Source organism: Pecten maximus, chromosome 18 (genome assembly GCF_902652985.1).
Source record: "Pecten maximus chromosome 18, xPecMax1.1, whole genome shotgun sequence".
Taxonomy (NCBI): Eukaryota; Metazoa; Mollusca; class Bivalvia; order Pectinida; family Pectinidae; genus Pecten; species Pecten maximus.
Genome location: NC_047032.1, coordinates 2,697,392 through 2,719,324, shown reverse-complemented (window position 1 = coordinate 2,719,324; position 21,933 = coordinate 2,697,392). Strand labels below are relative to the sequence as shown.

The 21,933-nt window shown below is 40.5% G+C and overlaps 1 protein-coding gene across 1 annotated transcript in view; it reads right to left on the bottom strand.

Moving 5' to 3' along the window:
- The window catches only part of LOC117316162 (lysine-specific histone demethylase 1B-like), a 47,248-nt gene that overhangs the window by 7,390 nt on the left and 17,925 nt on the right, over positions 1 to 21,933 (bottom strand). The window contains exons 10-16 of the mRNA XM_033870673.1: positions 21,450 to 21,527; positions 19,682 to 19,816; positions 18,104 to 18,275; positions 7,901 to 7,959; positions 4,468 to 4,668; positions 3,069 to 3,143; positions 2,381 to 2,620 (exon numbers count right to left, since the gene is read on the bottom strand). Coding sequence (XP_033726564.1) covers positions 2,381 to 2,620; positions 3,069 to 3,143; positions 4,468 to 4,668; positions 7,901 to 7,959; positions 18,104 to 18,275; positions 19,682 to 19,816; positions 21,450 to 21,527 — 960 coding nt within the window. The remainder of the gene's footprint in view (positions 1 to 2,380; positions 2,621 to 3,068; positions 3,144 to 4,467; positions 4,669 to 7,900; positions 7,960 to 18,103; positions 18,276 to 19,681; positions 19,817 to 21,449; positions 21,528 to 21,933) is intronic.

The following is a 21,933-nucleotide window of genomic DNA, read 5'->3' as shown; positions in this document are numbered from 1 at the left end:
ATATAGTGACCAGTTGCCATAGCAACCATAATTTTGAGAAAAAGAAAGTGGCATGCATATCTACCCATGATCCTCTATATTTGTGTGAAGTTTCTTTGAAATCGGTCCTTCGGTTTAGGAGGAGTTGTCCGGACAAGCATAAAGTTATGGTTCTGATCGGAAAACCTGTTTATAGTGACCAGTTGCCATAGCAACCATAATTTTGAAGAAAAAAAAAGAAAGTGGCATGCACATCTACACATGGTCCTCTATATTTGTGTGAAGTTTCATTGAAATTGGCCATTTAGTTTAGGAGGAGTTGTCCGGACAAACTTTAAGTTATGGTTCTTATCAGAAAACCTGTTTATAGTGACCAGTTGCCATAGCAACCATTATGTTGTGAAAAATAAAGTAGCATGCACATCTACATATGGTCCTCTATATTTGTGTGAAGTTTCATTGAAATCGGCCCTTCGGTTTAGGAGAAGTTGTCCGCACAATCTTTAAGTTATGGTTCTTATCAGAAAACCTGTTTATAGTGACCAGTTGCCATAGCAACCATAATTTTGAAAAAAAGAAAGTGGCATGCACATCTACACATAGTCCTCTATATTTGTGTGAAGTTTCATTGAAATTGGCCATTTAGTTTAGGAGGAGTTGTCCGGACAAACTTAAAGTTATGGTTCTTATCGGAAAACCTGTTTATAGTGACCAGTTGCCATAGCAACCATAATTTTGAGAAAAATTAAGTGGCATGCACATCTACACATGATCATTAATATTTGTGTGAAGTTTCATCAGAATTGGCCCATCGGTTTAGGAGGAGTTGTCCGGACAAAATGCGTCTACAGACAGACAGACGGACGGACGGACAACCTGATTCCAGTATACCCCCCCTAACTTCGTTGCGGGGGTATAACTATAGTAAAGTTTACCCCTCCCAAGGGGCAAACACGAGACCCCAGGGACATGAAATTCACAATTTTGGTAAAGCACCTTAAGACCTTTCTACCTACCAAGAGTATTTGATTCTACCTTATTTGGGTATTGAGAAGAAGTTTTTTGAAATTACAGTTAATTTGACCCTTTTTGGCCCCGCCTATCAGCCCCTGGAGGTAAGTCATGGCCAACATGTACATACCATCAAGATGTCATCCCATAATGATAATGTTATCAAAGTTAGAATGAATTCAAATACAAATCCAACAGACGATAGTTAACAAGAGGCCCATGGGGCCTGTATCGCTCACCTGGTTGGATTTGACCAAACGTCAAAATAATGTTCATGTTCAATTCGTTAATATATAGCTTTATTTGTCAATCTCGAACAATGCTATACATGGTCAAAGTCCAGACTCTCTAAGGTTCTGAAAGACCTCAAGGATTGTTTTTACAACATGATTGTGTTTGAAGAAACTAAGTCCCTTAAGGTGGGGAAAGACCCTTGGGCCTATTTTTACAGAATTGTGTTTATCCCTTAATGTCCAGCGATGCTATACATGGTTATGGGACGGAGGCTGCTGACTAAATTGGCGTCAAATCCATTCATGACTTTATGACAAGTAGTGATTTAAAGGAATTACCTCTATTTCCCCTATTGGGCCCCACTCCTTTAGCCCCTTGGGGATCATAGTCACCATTTATGCAAAATCTGTTCCCCTTCCCTGAAGGATGTTTCTGACTAAATTAGGTTTAAAGCCATTCATAACTTTATGACTAGTAGCGATTTAAAGGAATTACCTCTATTTCCCCTATTTGACCCTGCCCCTCTGGCCCCTTTGGAGTCAGAATCGTCATTTACGCAAAATCTGTTTCCCTTCCCCAAGTGATGTTTCTGATCAAATTTGGTTAAAATCCACTAAGCATATTATGACTAGTAGCGATTTAAAGCAAATGTTGATGGACGGACTTTCGGTGAGCTAAAAATGGGATTTCCCTTATCTGTCTGTAGACAGTGTCATAACTATAATATCATAAAGTTGTGATTCAATGATGAAGACCTTCAGGGTTTCAGGGTGTTGCTTTGTTTTGCTGGGTTTGTTGTCCTGTGAACAGCCAGGGTCATTTTGAGGCGGGGTCTCCTCGTAGTAGTTGGTGACTACCTCACTGTTCAACATACGGTAGGCCTGTCACATGCCATCCAGAACAATTAAGGTAAAATGGCTTGACCACTCACACAACCATGACAGCACAGGCAGACTTATTTTAAATCCCAAGAAACAAACCAACTTAAGTAGGGAGCACCGAAGTACACACATTGAATCACCACCTGAGATTAAGTGACCAGCGCTCTAACCGACGGAGCTATCGTGGCCTCTGGGTAAAATGCGTAATATGAACATTCTTTAGAGTCAGCTAGCTTATAGTTCAAAATAAGTAAGAGTATATCACATTTACTTACATCAGAGGGTGAAATATCATAAAATACGTTAAACATTCTGGCACTTGACGACCCAAGAGTCACATGACCAAACACACCAGACCGGTGATTCTTCCAGAACTTGTGGTTAAATTGCAGGATAACCTTCTCCACAAAGCCAACCCCAAGACTCCTTATTGCCTGCTTTTTCTTGTCAGAGAGTTTGGGGTTGAATGTAATGGTTTCGTCTTTCAGGAGGGACAACGGTAAGGTTACCAGCACCTAAAAAACAAGATATTAAGTGTAGATTAAAGGTTCAAAAGTTCACCACCTGAGGATGGTGGACTTAAATATCACTCTTACAAAAAGTCCCTAAATTGATTCTGTAAATGATGAGCGTGTTGTGATATATCAAATCGACTGATTCAGAACTAAACACTAAATATCACTCTTACAAAAAGTCCCTAAATTTATTCTATAAATGATGAGCGTGTTGTGATATATCAAATTGACTGATACAGAACTAAACACAAAACTTTGAGATGAAATGTTAATGGAGGAAAACAACAATATACTCTTGTTTTCCAGACATCACAGGTGAAACAAAATCCACATACCAATCACTTAATTTTTACTTTTTTTTTAATTTAAAAAGTTTGCTAATCATAAAATTTAAAACATTAATTGGACTGAGCCGTGTAATCAGCAGACATCCAACACAACCGTCTACCTTGTCTGCCTGCCAGACTTGACCTGCCTTGGACCGGATAGACACCTTCTCATTACTGTAGTCTATCTCAGATACCTGGAAATGAGAACAAGTATTGAAACTGTAAATAGTAACAGGGTCATACATAACTAGAACTGTCACCAGGATGGCTGACTAATACCCCCGCAATCTACACGAGTCAATGGTGAATTGGAACTGTTAATTAGAGGCCAACTAAGATAACCCATAATTTTGAGAAAAAGAAAGTGAGATGCACATCTGCACTTGGTCCTCTATATTTGTGTGAAGTTTCATTGAAATCGACCCTTTAGTTAAAGAGTTGTCCGGACAAACTTAAAGTTATGGTTCTTATAGGAAAACCTGTTTATAGTGACCAATTGCCATAGCAACCATAATTTTGAGAAAAATAAAGTGGCATGCACATCTACACATGGTCCTCTATATTTGTGTGAAGTTTCATTGAAATCGGCCCTTCGGTTTAGGAGGAGTTGTCCGGACAAACTTAAAGTTATGGTTCTTATCAGAAAACCTGTTTATAGTGACCAGTTGCCATAGCAACCATAATTTTGAGAAAAAGAAAGTGGCATGCACATCTACACATGGTCCTCTATATTTGTGTGAAGTTTCATTGAAATCGGTTTGGTTTGGTTTGGTTTAGGAGGAGTTGTCCGGACAAACTTAAAAGCTATGGTTCTTCTCAGAAAACCTGTTTAAAGTGACCAGTTGTCATAGCAACCATAATTTTGAGAAAAAGAAAGTGGCATGCACACCTACATATGATCATTAATATGTGTGTGAAGTTTCATTGGAATCGGCCCATCGGTTTAGGAGGAGTTGTCCGGACAAACTAAAGTTATGGTTCTTATCAGAAAACCTGTTTATAGTGACCGCATAGCAACCATAATTTTGAGAAAAAGAAAGTGGCATGCACATCTACACATGATCATTATTATGTGTGTGAAGTTTCATTGGAATCGGCCCGTCGGTTTAGGAGGAGTTGTCCGGACAAAATGTGTCTACAGTAACAGGGTCATACATAATAACCTGCTGTTGTCCAGGTTAACAATTGTTAAAGCAGTTATAGCTATATATTGACATGCTGTTGTTGGTATGTCTATAGAAATTAAATTTGGTTAAAATCCTTTCAGCTGATTAGGAGAAGTAGCACTTTAAACTAAATTTTTAGCTAATTTTCCCTGTCAGTGGTCCTTGATGTCCAAAATCACAGCGATAACAGATCTTTGTTTTCCAAGTGTAGCTCACTGGCACTTAAATAAACTCGGGAAACCAAGAGATTACGGCGATCAAGAGATACCACAATGATAGAGAGAGACCACGATGATCGAGATATCAAATTTGACACATTTTTCAGAATAAATAATTGATATCATGTACTTACTACGGTGTCGTAAACAATCTCTGAGCCATCGGCAAGTTTGTGTAGCAAAGCAGAGTATCCCTGGGTGAGTAGAAGGTTCGGTCCGGAAAACTGGGGGTATTCTTCATTCTGGTCCCAGCTGATCGAAGACACATGCTGCAAACTTGATCCACAAGCATATTCGAGGTTTCCTATGTGGAAGTTCAGTAAATTCTCTTCCTCCTGAAACAAGTTTACCAACCTTTCAACATACTAGGTAATTAACATACGTTGGTCTGTCAGTTAATCATTGTCTGCCAGGTGAATGGTTGTCTAGATGGAAATCGTTCTCTGTCCAGTCAAAATAGTTTAATCATTTGGCCCAATGGTCCTGTATCACTCACCTGCTTCTAAAGCAACTTTGAAGTTGATCTATGTCATTTCTGCAGATACTAAGCTGATTAATTTAAGTATAAAAGTAGGCTTGGTGTAACACAATAACACCATATGGTTTACAATAGTTTATTTCTTCATGTTGTGTCTACTTGTGTATAAAGGTTATCACATCCATGACCATTGTTCTCTCTACCCTCACCCCTGCATGTCCTCTTTTCTCCCTCTCCCCTTTGTGTTCTCCCCAAGGGAACTCTCCCTTTCCCGTCCGGGGGAGCTCCCTCTCCTTCAGCGTTCTCCTCTTGTTCTCTCTCTACACCTTTAGCTTTCTCTCTCTAATAAGTTTAACCACTTTCCTTTCGCCCGGCCTCTTTGCATATACATGTGTAATTAACAAGGCACGTGCGACAACATATGAACCTGGTCATTGCCCCCTCCCCTCCAAGTAATCGATCCCTTATTGTCATGGCTTATCATGACTATAGCAATACCATCTAAGACTGGAGCAAACCTTTCCCTGTTCTGTCACTCAGGAAATCACACAGCCTACGCCTCTGAGCTCAGATTCTACACCAAACCTGTCAATCACAGGTGTCGTTTTCCCCAGTCCAGTATTGCGTGACCTTTGACCTGCTGTCTCTGATAGTTATTATTTTTAATGATGTATTAAACTTATACATACCCTAAGCCCATTTTGTCTCTGCCAAGAATATTACCTAGTATCCCGAAATCCATATACAAAATGGCACATTATCATGATAATCCATATGTATGTAGGATTAAAAATAATCTATTATAACGAATTAATGTGTTTCACTTAATTCATGTCCATAGACATTATACTTCCAATGTCCTATTCGAAACGCATTTCATGTGATCCATTTCTAAAATACTTTCAAAAGGTCCCCAAGTATATATATCCTATTAAGAATTAATATTATTACTTTACACCTGTCCAATAAACCGATTGTTTAGAGGAACAAGGACGTATCTCCAACATGGAGTGCTTAGAAGTAAAGGGCTGTATCTCAAATTTATCCATTTTTAGATTTTAATAAATTACAACTACGAGTGAGATTTTCTTATAGAATTTGTACATTATATCAATTGAAATGATCTAATTCTGTTAAAATACTGTGTGATTTAAAAGAATTAAACAATTTCAATTGGTATAAAGAACAGATTCTATAAGAAAAGCTCAGTCGGAATTGTAATTTATTAAAATCTAAATATTGATAAATTTGAGATACGTTAACTTCTGGTGTCCTATTCTAACATACATGCAGAAAATCTTTCTCCAGTCAGTTATATTTCTTGGTATCAGTTCACAATACAGCACACGACAATTATAGTTCACGATGACAATATTTCAATTCACAAAAGGAATTAATCCCTTTACTAAAGTACTTAATCCAACAGTTAACGACAGCAATTGATCCAACAGTTCGTTTACAACTATAATTGTTGTCAGTTTTTGATAGTTTAGACGACAACAGTCTATTCCACGTACAACAAACACCCTTGCAATATCAAGGTCACCCAAGTTACAATTCCAGAATTCCAATGACAATACATGTAATACTGACACAAATAATACTAGCTTTTCAGTCACAAGTAGTGCTCAGCAAAATTCGGTAACAGATTCCATCGCTAATCCACAAGGTGCGTATTCCACCGTACTTAATAACGGAAAACTTGGTACCATCCAAATGTTCTCCATTAGGGCCAATCCGTCCCTGCCATTGCAATGGGGTAACTATTCACGTTCACATGTAGTGTAATCCTCACACCCCGTACAGCGAATGGCATCACCTCCAAGAAATAAATCCAATTTCCCAATTCTTCAATAGAATATGCTACAGAATGACCAACTCAAAAAACCCACCACACAGCTTCGCCCATTGCGCCATACATAATGAACCCCTTCCGTGGTCACCATGCGGTTCAGATACCACTCAGAAAGTTTCACTTGTCCATTATTGACACCACATCCCCAGGATCTCAAGACAATGATATCTTAGGTAAAGTAAACTTCAAATATCCCTTTCCAATACTACTCTTACAACACAAGTTCCATTTACACATAAAGGAATACACTGGTTACATCCTCGGTCATAACATAGATATTGTTACTACTATCTACAGTTTCGTATCATTCAACATTGTCTACAAACTGCTGGTTTCTCTGGAACCAAAGTTTCTCAAGAGACAGGGTTTGTCTAGGTCTCTTGCTTGCGATGAAAGGGATAGTGATCAATGATGTTTAACCTTTTAATAAAGAATACCTTTTTATTTTCAACCAACTTTTTTCTTAAATACAATGAGTGACGGCTCAATTCCAAACCAGCCAAAGATCCCCATTTTAATGTCACCCTACGCCTAATATCTTTAAAGATTCGCCGGTATATTCAGAATGTCCAAAAAGTTCTCCTGCTATGGTTTAATCCATTTTCATATTAGGCCAATATAAACCTGTTCCTATCCTGGTCACGGCACCAAAATAAACTCATTGGTGTAACACAACAACATCATATAGTTAACAATAGTTTATTACATATGTACTTCGCGTTGTCTCCCAAGATAATTGTTCTTTCTCCCCTCACCTCCGCGTGTCCTTTCTTCTCCCTCTCCACTTCATGTTTCTCCCTAGGGAACTCTCCCTTCCCCGCCGGGGGAGCTTAAAATTATACATAATATAAGCCCTTCTTGTTACATAGGTTAATTCATTTAAATAAATTTTAGGTGTCGCTTGGTCACCAAGAAAACATTGTTTAAAGATTTTAACGCATTTGACCCCTGTGACCTTGAATGTAGGTCTAGGTCATTTATGATTGAGGATTGAGGCAGCCTACAATTAAATGGTTAAAATGTCACCACATTTGGAAATAATGGCAACATTAGAAATTCCATGAGAACACATCTTCCCTGAAACACTAATGTGATCTGTTTGTATTGTGTGTTGATGCCTGTGTTACCTAGTCATCATGCTTCAATCACATTTCTGTATCAATTACCTCCAAAGTTTAACCTCATCACATTTTACAGTAAAGAAAGGGCCCGCCCATTATATAATCCGTCTTACCTGTGTAAATGATAGCTGAGATTCCTCTTTAAATTGTCGGTGCATTTCCTTTACTTTGTCTGTAAAACAAAATAAAACCATTTTCAAGAACTTAGAGACAGTGTTCCCATCAATTATTTTTTCTATAAGTTACTGTATTATTCTGCAATTTTCATAGAATCACAACCAGTCATAACTTGACCTTCAATTATTGAACCATAATAGATCTTTCATCTGTACCCCATAGGACTCATATTTGTACCCCTATTGGTCCTGTATCTATACCCCTATTGGACCTGTATCTATACCCCTATTGGACCTGTATTTATACCACTATTAGACCTGTATCTATACCCCTATTGGACCTTTATCTATACACCTATTAGACCTGTATCTATACCCCTATTGGACCTGTATCTATACCCCTATTGGACCTGTATCTATATACCCCTATTGGACCTGTATCTATACCCATATTGGACCTGTATCTATACCACTATTGGACCTGTATCTATACCCATATTGGACCTGTATCTATACCCCCTATTGTACCTGTATCTATACCCATATTGGACCTTTATCTATACCCCTATTGGACCTTTATCTATACCCCTATTGGACCTGTATCTATACCCCTATTGGACCTGTATCTATACCACTATTAGACCTGTATCTATACCCCTATGGGACCTGTATCTATACCCCTATTGGACCTGTATCTATACCCCTATTGGACCTGTATCTATACTCATATTGGACCGGTATCTGTACCCCTATTGGACCTGTATCAGTAACCCTATTGTACCTGTATCTACCCATATTGGACCTGTATCTATACCCATATTGGACCGGTATCTGTACCCCTATTGGACCTGTATCTGTACCCCTATTGGACCTGTATCGATCTGTACCCTATTGGACCTGTATCTATACCCCTATTGGACCGTTATCTGTACCCCTATTGGACCGGTATCTGTACCCCTATTGTACCTGTATCTATACCCCTATTGGACCTGTATCTATACCCCTATTGGACCTGTATCTATACCCCTATTGGACCTGTATCTATACCCCTATTGGACCTGTATCTATACCCTATTGGACCTGTATCTATACCCCTATTAGACCTGTATATATACCCCTATTGGACCTGTATCTGTACCCCTATTGGACCTGTATCTGTACCCCTATTAGACCTGTATCTATACCCCTATGGGACCTGTATCTATACCCCCTATTGGACCTGTATCTATACCCCCTATTGGACCTGTATCTGTACCCCTATTGGACCTGTATCTATACCCCTATTGGACCTGTATCTGTACCCCTATTGGACCTGTATCTGTACCCCTATTGGACCTGTATCTGTACCCCTATTGGACCTGTATCTGTACCCCTATTGGACCTGTATCTATACCCCTATTGGACCTGTATCTGTACCCCTATTGGACCTGTATCTATACCCCTATTGGACCTGTATCTGTACCCCTATTGGACCTGTATCTATACCCCTATTGGACCTGTATCTGTACCCCTATTAGACCTGTATCTGTACCCCTATTGGACCTGTATCTATACCCCTATTGGACCTGTATCTATACCCCTATTGGATCTGTATCTATACCCCTATTGTACCTGTATCTATACCCCTATTAGACCTGTATCTATACCCCTATTGGACCTGTATCTATACCCCTATTGGACCTGTATCTATACCCCTATTGGACCTGTATCTATACTCCTATTGGACCTGTATCTATACCCCTATTAGACCTGTATCTATACCCCTATTGGACCTGTATCTATACCTCTATTGGACCTGTATCTATACCCCTATTGACCTTGTATCTATACCCCTATTGGACCTGTATCTATACCCCTATTGGACCTGTATCTATACCCCCTATTGGACCTGTATCTATACCACTATTAGACCTGTATCTATACCCCTATTAGACCTGTATCTATATCCCTATTGGACCTGTATCTATACCCCTATTGGACCTGTATCTATACCACTATTAGACCTGTATCTATACCCCTATTGGACCTGTATCTATACCCCCTATTGGACCTGTATCTATACCCCTATTGGACCTGTATCTATACCCCCTATTGGACATGTATCTATACCCCTATTGGACCTGTATCTATACCACTATTAGACCTGTATCTATACCCCTATTGGACCTGTATCTATACCCCTATTGGACCTGTATCTGTACCCCCTATTAGACCTGTATCTATACCCCTATTGGACCTGTATCTATACCCCTATTGGACCTGTATCTGTACCCCTATTAGACCTGTATCTATATACCCCTATTGGACCTGTATCTATACCCCTATTGGACCTGTATCTATACCCCTATTGGACCTGTATATATACCCCTATTAGACCTGTATCTATACCCCTATTGGACCTGTATCGATCTGTACCCCTATTAGACCTGTATCTATACCCCTATTGGACCTGTATCTATACCCATATTGGACCGGTATCTGTACCCCTATTGGACCTGTATCAGTAAACCTATTGGACCTGTATCTATACCCCTATTGGACCTGTATCTATACCCCTATTGGACCTGTATCTATACCTCTATTGGACCTGTATATATACTCCTATTGGACCTGTATCTATATCCCTATTGGACCTGTATCTATACCCCTATTAGAGGAGTATCTATACCCCTATTTGACCTGTATCTATACCCCTATTGGACCTGTATCTATACCCCTATTAGACCTGTATCTGTACCCCTATTGGACCTGTATCTATACCCCTATTGGACCTGTATCTGTACCCCTATTGGACCTGTATCTATACTTCTATTGGACCTGTATCTATACCCCTATTAGACCTGTATCTATACCCCTATTGGACCTGTATATACCTTTATTGGACTTGTATCTATACCCCTATTTGACTTGTATCTATACCCCTATTGGACCTGTATCTATACCCCTATTGGACCTGTATCTATACCTCTATTGGACCTGTATCTATACCACTATTAGACCTGTATCTATACCCCTATTAGACCTGTATCTATATCCCTATTGGACCTGTATCTATACCCCTATTGGACCTGTATCTATACCACTATTAGACCTGTATCTATACCCCTATTGGACCTGTATCTATACCCCCTATTGGACCTGTATCTATACCCCTATTGGACCTGTATCTATACCCCCTATTGGACATGTATCTATACCCCTATTGGACCTGTATCTATACCACTATTAGACCTGTATCTATACCCCTATTGGACCTGTATCTGTACCCCTATTAGACCTGTATCTATATACCCCTATTGGACCTGTATCTATACCCCTATTGGACCTGTATCTATACCCCTATTGGACCTGTATATATACCCCTATTAGACCTGTATCTATACCCCTATTGGACCTGTATCGATCTGTACCCCTATTGGACCTGTATCTATACCCCTATTGGACCTGTATCTATATCCCTATTGGACCTGTATCTATACCCATATTGGACCGGTATCTGTACCCCTATTGGACCTGTATCAGTAAACCTATTGGACCTGTATCTATACCCCTATTGGACCTGTATCTATACCCCTATTGGACCTGTATCTATACCTCTATTGGACCTGTATATATACTCCTATTGGACCTGTATCTATATCCCTATTGGACCTGTATCTATACCCCTATTAGAGGAGTATCTATACCCCTATTTGACCTGTATCTATACCCCTATTGGACCTGTATCTATACCCCTATTAGAGGAGTATCTATACCCCTATTGGACCTGTATCTATATCCCTATTGGACCTGTATCTATACCCCTATTTGACCTGTATCTATACCCCTATTGGACCTGTATCTATACCCCTATTGGACCTGTATCTATACCACTATTGGACCTTTATCTGTACCCCTATTGGACCTGTATCTATACCCCCTATTGTACCTGTATCTATACCACTATTGGACCTGTATCTATACCCCTATTTGACCTGTATCTATACCCCTATTGGACCTGTATCTATACCCCTATTGGACCTGTATCTATACCACTATTGGACCTTTATCTGTACCCCTATTGGACCTGTATCTATACCCCCTATTGTACCTGTATCTATACCCCTATTGGACCTGTATCAGTAACCCTTTTGGACCTGTATCTATACCACTATTGGACCTGTATCTATACCCCTATTTGACCTGTATCTATACCCCTATTGGACCTGTATCTATACCCCTATTGTACCTGTATCTATACCCCTATTGGACCTGTATCTATACCCCCTATTGTACCTTTATCTATACCCCTATTGGACCTGTATCTATAACCCCTATTGGACCTGTATCTATACCCCTATTGGACCTGTATCTATACCCCCTATTGGACCTGTATCTATACCCCTATTAGACCTGTATCTATACCCCTATTGGACCTGTATCTATACCACTATTAGACCTGTATCTATATACCCCTATTGGACCTGTATCTATACCCCCTATTGGACCTGTATCTATACCTCTATTGGACCTGTATCTATACCCCTATTGGACCTGTATCTATACCCCTATTGGACCTGTATCTATACCCCTATTGGACCTGTATCTATACCCCTATTGGACCTTTATCTGTAACCCTATTAGACCTGTATCTATACCCCTATTAGACCTGTATCTATACCCCTATTAGACCTGTATCTATATACCCCTATTAGACCTGTATCTATACCCCTATTAGACCTGTATCTATACCTCTATTAGACCTGTATCTATACCCCTATTGGACCTGTATCTATACCCCTATTGTACCTGTATCTATACCCATATTGGACCTGTATCTATACCCCTATTAGACCTGTATCTATACCCCCTATTGTACCTGTATCTATACCCATATTGGACCTGTATCTATAACCCCTATTGGACCTGTATCTATACCCCTATTGGACCTGTATCTATACCCCCTATTGGACCTGTATCTATACCCCTATTAGACCTGTATCTATACCCCTATTGGACCTGTATCTATACCCCTATTGGACCTGTATCTATACCCCTATTGGACCTGTATCTATACCCCTATTGGACCTTTATCTGTACCCCTATTGGACCTGTATCTATACCCCTATTGGACCTGTATCTATACCCCTATTGGACCTGTATCTATACCTCTATTGGACCTGTATCTATACCTCTATTGGACCTGTATCTATACCTCTATTGGACCTGTATCTATACCCCTATTGGACCTGTATCTATACCTCTATTGGACCTGTATCTATACCTCTATTGAACCTGTATCTATATACCCCTATTGGACCTGTATCTATACCAATATTAGACCTGTATCTATATACCCCTATTGGACCTGTATCTATACCTCTATTGGACCTGTATCTATACCCCTATTGGACCTGTATCTATACCCCTATTGGACCTGTATCTATACCCCTATTGGACCTGTATCTATACCCCTATTGGACCTGTATCTATACCCCTATTGGACCTGTATCTATATACCCCTATTGTACCTGTATCTATACCCCTATTGGACCTGTATCTATACCACTATTAGACCTGTATCTATATACCCCTATTGGACCTGTATCTATACCCCTATTGGACCTGTATCTATACCCCTATTGGACCTTTATCTATACCCCTATTGGACCTGTATCTATACCCCTATTGGACCTGTATCTATACCCCTATTGGACCTGTATCTATACCCCTATTGTACCTGTATCTATACCCCTATTGGACCTGTATCTATACCCCTATTGGACCTGTATCTATACCACTATTAGACCTGTATCTATACCCCTATTGGACCTGTATCTATACCACTATTAGACCTGTATCTATACCCCTATTGGACCTGTATCTGTACCACTATTGGACCTGTATCTGTACCCCTATTGGACCTGTATCAGTAACCCTATTGTACCTGTATCTATACCCCTATTGGACCTGTATCTATACCCCTATTAGACCTGTATCTATAACGCTATTGGACCTGTATCTATACCCCCTATTGGACCTGTATCTATACCCCTATTAGACCTGTATCTATACCCCTATTTGACCTGTATCTATACCCCTATTGGACCTGTATCTATACCCCTATTGGACCTGTATCTATACCACTATTGGACCTTTATCTGTACCCCTATTGGACCTGTATCTATACCCCCTATTGTACCTGTATCTATACCCCTATTGGACCTGTATCAGTAACCCTTTTGGACCTGTATCTATACCACTATTGGACCTGTATCTATACCACTATTGGACCTGTATCTATACCCCCATTTGACCTGTATCTATACCCCTATTGTACCTGTATCTATACCCCTATTGGACCTGTATCTATACCCCCTATTGTACCTGTATCTATACCCCTATTGGACCTGTATCTAATAACCCCTATTGGACCTGTATCTATACCCCTATTGGACCTGTATCTATACCCCCTATTGGACCTGTATCTATACCCCTATTAGACCTGTATCTATACCCCTATTGGACCTGTATCTATACCACTATTAGACCTGTATCTATATACCCCTATTGAACCTGTATCTATACCCCTATTGGACCTGTATCTATACCCCCTATTGGACCTGTATCTATACCTCTATTGGACCTGTATCTATACCCCTATTGGACCTGTATCTATACCCCTATTGGACCTGTATCTATACCCCTATTGGACCTGTATCTATACCCCTATTGGACCTTTATCTGTAACCCTATTAGACCTGTATCTATACCCCTATTAGACCTGTATCTATACCCCTATTAGACCTGTATCTATATACCCCTATTAGACCTGTATCTATACCCCTATTAGACCTGTATCTATACCTCTATTAGACCTGTATCTATACCCCTATTGGACCTGTATCTATACCCCTATTGTACCTGTATCTATACCCATATTGGACCTGTATCTATACCCCTATTAGACCTGTATCTATACCCCCTATTGTACCTGTATCTATACCCATATTGGACCTGTATCTATAACCCCTATTGGACCTGTATCTATACCCCTATTGGACCTGTATCTATACCCCCTATTGGACCTGTATCTATACCCCTATTAGACCTGTATCTATACCCCTATTGGACCTGTATCTATACCCCTATTGGACCTGTATCTATACCACTATTGGACCTGTATCTATACCCCTATTGGACCTTTATCTGTACCCCTATTGGACCTGTATCTATACCCCTATTGGACCTGTATCTATACCCCTATTGGACCTGTATCTATACCCCTATTGGACCTGTATCTATACCTCTATTGGACCTGTATCTATACCTCTATTGGACCTGTATCTATACCCCTATTGGACCTGTATCTATACCCCTATTGGACCTGTATCTATACCTCTATTGGACCTGTATCTATACCTCTATTGAACCTGTATCTATACCCCTATTGGACCTGTATCTATACCAATATTAGACCTGTATCTATATACCCCTATTGGACCTGTATCTATACCTCTATTGGACCTGTATCTATACCCCTATTGGACCTGTATCTATACCCCTATTGGACCTGTATCTATACCCCTATTGGACCTGTATCTATACCACTATTAGGACCTGTATCTATACCCCTATTGGACCTGTATCTATACCCCTATTGGACCTGTATCTATACCCCTATTAGACCTGTATCTATACCCCTATTGGACCTGTATCTATACCCCTATTGGACCTGTATCTATACCCCTATTGGACCTGTATCTATACCCCTATTGGACCTGTATCTATACCCCTATTGGACCTGTATCTAGTACCCCTATTGGACCTGTATCTAGTACCCCTATTGGACCTGTATCTATACCCCTATTGGACCTGTATCTATACCCCTATTGGACCTGTATCTATACCACTATTGGACCTGTATCTATACCCCTATTGGACCTGTATCTATACCACTATTAGACCTGTATCTATACCCCTATTGGACCTGTATCTGTACCACTATTGGACCTGTATCTGTACCCCTATTGGACCTGTATCAGTAACCCTATTGTACCTGTATCTATACCCCTATTGGACCTGTATCTATACCCCTATTAGACCTGTATCTATAACGCTATTGGACCTGTATCTATACCCCCTATTGGACCTGTATCTATACCCCTATTAGACCTGTATCTATACCCCTATTTGGACCTGTATCTATACCCCTATTGGACCTGTATCTATACCCCTATTGGACCTGTATCTATACCCCTATTGGACCTGTATCTGTACCCCTATTGGACCTGTATCTATACCCCTATTGTACCTGTATCTATACCCCTATTGGACCTGTATCTAGTACCCCTATTGGACCTGTATCTATACCACTATTGGACCTGTATCTATACCCCTATTGGACCTGTATCTATACCCCTATTGGACCTGTATCTATACCCCTATTGGACCTGTATCTATACCCCTATTGGACCTGTATCTATACCCCTATTGGACCTGTATCTATACCCCTATTGGACCTGTATCTATACCCCTATTGGACCTGTATCTATACCCCTATTGGACCTGTATCTATACCCCCTATTGGACCTGTATCTATACCCTATTAGACCTGTATCTATACCCCTATTGGACCTGTATCTATACCCTATTGGACCTGTATCTATACCCTATTGGACCTGTATCTATACCCCTATTGGGACCTGTATCTATACCCTATTGGACCGTGTTCTATACCCCTATTGGACCTGTATCTATACCCCTATTGGGACCTGTATCTATACCCCTATGGACCTGTATCTTACCCCTATTGGACCTGTATCTGTACCCTATGGGACCTGTATCTTACCCTATTGGACCTGTATCTATACCCCTATTGACCTGTATCTATACCCTATTGGACCTGTATCTGTACCACTATTGGACCTGTATCTATACCCCTATTGGACCTGTATCTATACCCCTATTGGACCTGTATCTATACCCCTATTGGACCTGTATCTATACCCCTATTGGACCTGTATCTATACCCCTATTGGACCTGTATCTATACCCTATTGGACCTGTATCTATACCCTATTGGACCTGTATCTATACCCCTATTAGACCTGTATCTATACCACTATTAGACCTGTATCTATACCCTATTGGACCTGTATCTATACCCCTATTGGACCTGTATCTATACCCCTATTGGACCTGTATCTATACCCCTATGGGACCTGTATCTGTACCACTATTGGACCTGTATCTATACCCCTATTGGACCTGTATCTATACCCATATTGGACCTGTGTCTATACCCCTATTGGACCTGTATCTATACCACTATTAGACCTGTATCTGTACCCCTATTGTACCTGTATCTGTACCCCTATTGGACCGGTATCTATACCCCTATTGGACCTGTATCTATACCACTATTGGACCGGTATCTATACCCCTATTGGACCTGTATCTATACCCCTATTGGACCGGTATCTGTACCCCTATTGGACCTGTATCTGTACCACTATTGGACCTGTATATATACCCCTATTAGACCTGTATCTGTACCCCTATTGTACCTGTATCTGTACCCCTATTGGACTGGTATCTATACCCCTATTGGACCTGTATCTATACCCCTATTGGACCTGTATCTATACCCCTATTGGACCTGTATCTATACCCCTATTGGACCTGTATCTGTACCACTATTGGACCTGTATCTATACCCCTATTGGACCTGTATCTGTACCCCTATTGGACCTGTATATATACCCCTATTAGACCTGTATCTATACCCCTATTGGACCTGTATCAGTAACCCTATTGGACCTGTATCTGTACCCCTATTGGACCTGTATCTATACCCCTATTGGACCTGTATCAGTAACCCTATTGTACCTGTATCTATACCCCTATTGGACCTGTATCTATACCCCTATTGGACCTGTATCTATACCCCTATTGGACCTGTATCTATACCACTATTAGACCTGTATCTATATACCCCTATTGGACCTGTATCTATACCCCTATTGGACCTGTATCTATACTCCTATTAGACCTGTATCTATACCACTATTATACCTGTATCTATACCCCTATTAGACCTGTATCTATACCCCTATTAGACCTGTATCTATACCCCTATTAGACCTGTATCTATACCGCTCGTTTGTACAGTGGTTTCTATTACCAGAAACTCTTTGAGTTTCCACAGTTTAATGTTACCTAACAAATTGACATCCTGGTCATTGTCTTTGTTTCTCCGCCATTCTGCAATGATGTCCAGAAGAGCGTTGAAGTGGAAGTCCATCCGCCGATCAATTGCATTTGGAATTGTTCTCCCAGTTTCACTAATAATATCACAAACATCGCCGATCTCCTTCATACCTAAGCCAGCCTGCAAACAATGTCATAACAATAATTATAATATAATAAGCCTGTCTGTAAACAGTGTCATAACTATGCACCAGTGATATTTTACATAACTATGTACTGTTGATATTTTACATATCTAGAACTGTCGTCTGGGGGCTAGCTAATTAATCTCCCTCTCCCCCAATGCGTTTATTTATAGAATAATGAAATTAATTGTAGTCTTATAACCAACCAATCAAGCTAAAGACAAGATGCCTCTAGCCGAGCGGTATAATGCAGCTAGTATTTACCACGGTCACATATATTACGCACATCTACAATGTATAAAGATTTTTGCTGTTAAATTTAGTCAGTTGAATTTGCAGACTCTAAAACCACTATAAACCAATTTCCAAAGAAATCAAACATTATTTTAATTTCCAGCAATCAGAAGCTTCCATGTGGTTACTATGGCAACAAAACCCATGCAGTTGAATTTGCATGTCACATAATATCACTGCTAGACCTCTAATGGATGTATAAACCAAATAAGAAGGGTGTGGACTTACCCCCAAAAATCTTTAAATATGGTTTTTGTGCCAAAAAAATTAAGTCCACTAAATGGTAAAATGTCAAAAAAAATCACAATTTTTTTTCTGCATGATTTGCCATAACATCACTCCTGGACCTCTAATGAATGCATAAACTAAATTAGAAGGGTGTGAAGTGCATACTTTTGGACTTACCCCCAAAACTTTAAAGTGGGTTTTGATGCCAAAAAAGTTAAGTCCACAAAATGGTCAAATGCGAAAACATCACAAATTTTTTCTGCATAATTTTGACATAACATTACTCCTAGACCTCTAATGAATGTATAAACCAATTTAGAAGGGCATGAGGTGTGTACTTTTGGACTTACAAGCTTTCCAAAAAACTTACAAAGTTATGCGGGGTGACAGCATTAGCTCATGGTTACTTGTAACCGGTGAAAATGCAAAACTGAGGTTACAACAGTTTTCCATGGTGAACATATAAATTTCAGGCAGTATCTAAATTTCGATTCAATCAGAAGTCATTTCTATGGTAACCATTTTATTTTAAATTTCAACTCTTTTTATACAAAATTTAAGTAACCATCCCTTCCACAAAGTTTAATCAAATTCCATTGAATAGTAAAAGAGTTAAAAAAAGGTTTTGTTGAAATCGGCTCTGTAGTTCAGGAGGAGTTGGTGGCAGATCGTTCAGTTTACAAACGGATAGACAACCTGATTCCAGTATATGCCCCCCCCCCCCCCCCCTATGTTATTGGGGGCAAACAGTTGCCATCTTATTATGTGACCCATTGGGCCTGCATCACATGTATAACCTACCTGTTGACCCTTGACCTATCAAATACCCTCAACTTGACCCTTGACCTATCAGATACCCTCGATTTGACCCTTCACCTACCTGATAACACATGACTGTGATAGGATTACACACACAGCCTGCCACCACCTGCGCTCCTCGTCCGACACAGCTCCCTAAAGTATGATCATCACATACACGCCCTCCCAGTCGGTCACGTGCTTCCAATACCGTCACCTGACAACAGTAACCAGGAAATTCGAGTTGATGGCACCATATCTGTAACTGCTTCTGTAAGAACTTATTATTTCAGAGAAAATTCTCATGTTTTTCTAAATGTGAGACAGAAACACTCCAGAACGAAAACAAGAGGCCCAGAGGGCCTGTATCGCTCACCTGGTTTCATGAGATATGAAACAAGAATGATGCTTAAGTATATTTGTCGCTGGTATTGCTATGTCAATATATATCATAAGCATTGTATATGGTTACATGTACATTGGTTTTATTTTAATACTACAAATGCCAAAAAGTGCATTAATCCATGAAATTGACTTTTGGCGCGAACCTATATGGATGCTACCACACAAATGTGAGTGATATTCATTGCTTAGTTTCAGAGAAGAACTTGTTTAGACCAATTGACCCCTTTTGACCCTTTCCTCTGCCCCCTTGGGGGTCAGCTCCTTCCTTTATGCAATTTTGAATCCCTACCCCAATAGGATGCTACCAGTGAAACCATTGCTAAGTTTCAGAGAATAAGTTGTTTAAACAAACTTACCAATTTTGGCCCCACCCCTCAGGCCCCTGGGGGGTCAGCCCCACCATTTGTACAATTTTGAATCCCCATCCCATAGGGATGCTATCAGTAAAATATGAGCGATATCCATTGCTTAGTTTCAGAGGAGAAGTCGTTTATATCAATTCTGCAAACTGACCCCTTTTGGCCCCGCCCCTCAGCCCCCAGAGGGGTCCGCCCTGTCATTTGTACAATTTCAAATTCCTACCCCAAGGTGATGCTACCAGTAAAATATGAGAGATATCCATTGCTTGGTTCAGGAGAAGAAGTCAATTATATGAATATAGCCCGATTGACCACATTTGGCCCCGCCCCTCAGGCCCCTGGGGGGGTCAGCCCCATCATTTGTACACTTTTGAATCCCCACCCCATAATGTTGCTACCAGGCAAATATGAGCGACAGCCATTGCTTGGTTTCAGAGAAGAAGTCGTTTATATCAATAGCACCAAACTGACCCCTATTGGCCCCACCCCAGAGGCCCCTAGGGGGTCAGCCCCATCATTTGTACACTTTTGAATCCCCACCCCATAATGATGCTACCAGGCAAATATGAGCGATAGCCATTGCTTGGTTTCAGAGAAGAAGTCTTTTATATGAATATAGCCGGATTTACCACATTTGGCCCCGCCCCTCAGGCCCCTGGGGGGTCAGCCCTATCATTTGTACAATTTTAAATCCCCACCCCATAGTGATGCTACCAGGCAAATATGAGCGATAGCCATTACTTGGTTTCAGAGAAGAAGTCGTTTATATCAATAGCGCCAAATTTACCCCTTTTGGCCCCGCCCCAGAGGCCCCCAGGGGGTCAGCCCCATCATTTGTACAATTTTGAGTCCCCTACCCATAGGGATGGCTCTGACCAAATTTGTTCAAATTCCGATCAGCGGTTATGAAGAAGAAGTCAAATAAGTCAATTGTTGACGGACGACAGACGGATGGACGGACGGACGACGGACGCCACGGTATGGCATAAGCTCACCTTGGTCCTTTGGACCAGGTGAGCTAAAAATTGAAGTTTTAGGGTTATAATGATGGCCTTGACCTTTGACCTCACAAGGTGACAAACATACCTGGACTCCAAAGTTCCTGAGTTGTCTGGCAGCAGACAGGCCCGCAGCACCAGCTCCGATAATTATCACAGACGAATTCTGTAACATATCCCTAAAACATACTAGTCAGTGTTGTACGTGGTTTATGGGTAAGACGGCCGGGACTGTAGTTCTGTCTAAAACATACTAGTCAGTGTTGTACATGGTTTATGGGTAAGACGGCCGGGACTGTAGTTCTGTCTAAAACATACTAGTCGGTGTTGTACATGGTTTATGGGTAAGACGGCCGTGACTGTAGTTCTGTCTAAAACATACTAGTCAGTGTTGTACATGGTTTATGGGTAAGACGGCCGGTGACTGTAGTTCTGTCTAAAACATACTAGTCAGTGTTGTACATGGTTTATGGGTAAGACGGCCGGGACTGTAGTTCTGTCTAAAACATACTAGTCGGTGTTGTACATGGTTTATGGGTAAGACGGCCGTGACTGTAGTTCTGTATAAAACA